Source organism: Nansenia antarctica (assembly GCF_963989245.1).
Source record: "Nansenia antarctica genome assembly, contig: SCAFFOLD_212, whole genome shotgun sequence".
NCBI classification, from domain to species: Eukaryota; Metazoa; Chordata; class Actinopteri; order Argentiniformes; family Microstomatidae; genus Nansenia; species Nansenia antarctica.
In genome coordinates this window covers 56,459-58,958 of record NW_027663108.1, presented here as the reverse complement: position 1 = coordinate 58,958, position 2,500 = coordinate 56,459, and the positions used below count along the sequence as shown (strand labels likewise).

The following is a 2,500-nucleotide window of genomic DNA, read 5'->3' as shown; positions in this document are numbered from 1 at the left end:
AGAATAAACCCGCACAGGACCCATCTCCCAACGCGCTTTCTCGGAGAAAAAAAGTTACTTTTAGAATGGGTTTGGGTGGGTTCGCAGGTGGGGTGGTCGCAAGTTCGCTGGGTGGATATAAAAGTCGACCTTAAAGTGGATAAACTCGCTTTGAAAACATACATTTGACGAACAATAACCGAGGTAAAAGCGTGGCCCCCAGTTCCCCCTGGCTGGCCGGCGTGGCTCCGGACCGCGGAGCAGAAAGCAGACAGGCTCTTACCCAACAAGCTCCGTCCGTCCGTCCGGGGAGAGATCAACTCCGTTAGTAGTATCTCCGGTGGAAAAGGCTTCCTCCGTCCGTTTGTAGAAAGAAAGAAATTCAAGTTATTTCATGGGATGTTTCGGCGGGTTCGTGCAAACCCGTGCTCGCCGCCTCTTGTCTCTCTCCTTTGTGTTAATTTCACTCAATTCGAGTTTAATCCGATCGATCGCGTTCACGCGTCCTCTCCTCTAGACGCTCTCTGAGGCGCGTTCGCGCGTTTCTACGGGCAGAGGCGCGCTCACGCTGCTACGGGCAGAGGCGCGTCCACGCCTCCGGTGGATAAACATGCGTGCGCGCGCGCGGAATGACCCTACTGGGGCCGTGGAGAATCTGCGCTTGGATTTTTTTTTTTCTTCTTCTTCTTCTTCTTCTTCCCTGTATCTTTCCAAACAAGCCGCGCGGTGATTCTAACACCTTCAACTCCCCCGTGGGATGCGGCGGGTCCAGTTGTGGTGTTCCAGCGGAGGTTCTGATGTGTTGTTAAGTGTCTGTCAGTGATTGACTTGTTTATTATCGGGGATAGCGTGACAGAATTGAAACAAATCGGCCTAGACATGCATCCGGGAGCAGCCTGGAGGAGGGGGGTTCTGGGCCTGGGATATTGTGGTTCCGAACTCCCAGCAGAACACGTGGCCGTGCAGGTTCGGCCCGCGCGGACAGGTGTCTCTGTGTGTTTACACGTCTGGACGGGACCACGTGGGAAAAGCGTAGTGGTCATTCTTTTCCACAATAACTCATCAACGAATTTCGATAATAACATGATATTATATTATTATTATTGATAATATAATATTTATAATTTATAATATCGATTATAAATAATCTGTACTGCTTTATCTCCTTATCGCTAGCGACAGTTTTTTGTCTGTCTTACATGTAACGATGAATTGAGAATCAAGGACCCCAATTGAAATAAGCCAGTGGCTTTCTTGGGTTTTTATCCTGTTAGTTGACCTTGTATGTAATTGTGTGTATGTACTTTCATGTACCTACTTCTGCAAATCTTCTAATAAAGTTTTCAATCAATCAATCAAAACAGCTGATTATTATTATTTATTTTCTTGGTAATGTGTGTAAAACATGTCAAATATAAAATGTAACATATATTCTCTGCATAATGCTAGAATGTTCTTTAATAATCTCGACACCGGTGGACCGGAGGCCGGTCGGGCCGCGCGCAGCCAGGGCCACCATCTGCCTGCCTCCATGACGGTCTGAGTTCACAATCAAATGCTCCTTTTACTTTTGCAACAATACAGCCGAGATAAAACACTCATTAAAACATGTCTGTCTGTTTAATCCCGGAGATCGGCCCGGTTACCCAGACAGAAGAGCATTTGATGTGTAGTGTTCCCCCCCAGCCCCTCTCTCAGCCTGAGACGGGTCCTAGTCGGAGTGGAGAGGCACCGAGGCAGGGCGGCACGGTGACCCGGATGTCCCATTCATGCGCTTCTCACAACAGGCTGGCCCACGAGACCTGGCCCGGGAGCACCGTGTTAAAGACACAGGCACCTCCACACACATCGTGACGTTAGAATTAGAAGGTTCTATCTCCATTTTTGTCCAAATTGATTATAATTTTTTACATAATCTGATCCATTAGGTGTTTATTAATGCCTGTGTGGTGTTATTTTTCAGAGGTTCCATCTCACAGAACATAATGGAATGTAAAAACGTTGACGCTCAATATCTCTGAACTGCCCTAAACGGAGATAGAACCTTCTCATTCTAAACGGAGATAGAACCTTATCATTCTAAACGGAGATAGAACCTTCTCATTCTAAACGGAGATAGAACCTTATCATTCTAAACGGAGATAGAACCTTATCATTATAAACTGAGATAGAACCTTATCATTCTAAACGGAGATAGAACCTTATCATTATAAACTGAGATAGAACCTTATCATTCTAAACGGAGATAGAACCTTCTCATTCTAAACGGAGATAGAACCTTATCATTATAAACTGAGATAGAACCTTATCATTCTAAACGGAGATAGAACCTTCTCATTCTAAACGGAGATAGAACCTTCTCATTCTAAACGGAGATAGAACCTTCTCATTCTAAACTCACGCCATCTTACCGTCTCTGCTCCTCACCTTGTATGCTTGTGATTAAATCCCCACTTAATCTCTTCTGAAATCCAGATTTATTTATTTGTGTGTGTGTGTGTGTGTAAATTAGGATTAAGTT

At 45.2% G+C, this 2,500-nt stretch overlaps 1 protein-coding gene across 1 annotated transcript in view; it reads right to left on the bottom strand.

Moving 5' to 3' along the window:
* Positions 1 to 1,757: 1,757 nt before the first annotated feature.
* The window catches only part of rab2a (RAB2A, member RAS oncogene family), a gene marked incomplete at its 3' end in the record, with an annotated part of 30,106 nt that continues 29,363 nt past the window's right edge, over positions 1,758 to 2,500 (bottom strand). The window contains exon 7 of the mRNA XM_080550993.1: positions 1,758 to 1,781. Within this exon, the coding sequence (XP_080407119.1) occupies positions 1,758 to 1,781 (24 nt within the window). The remainder of the gene's footprint in view (positions 1,782 to 2,500) is intronic.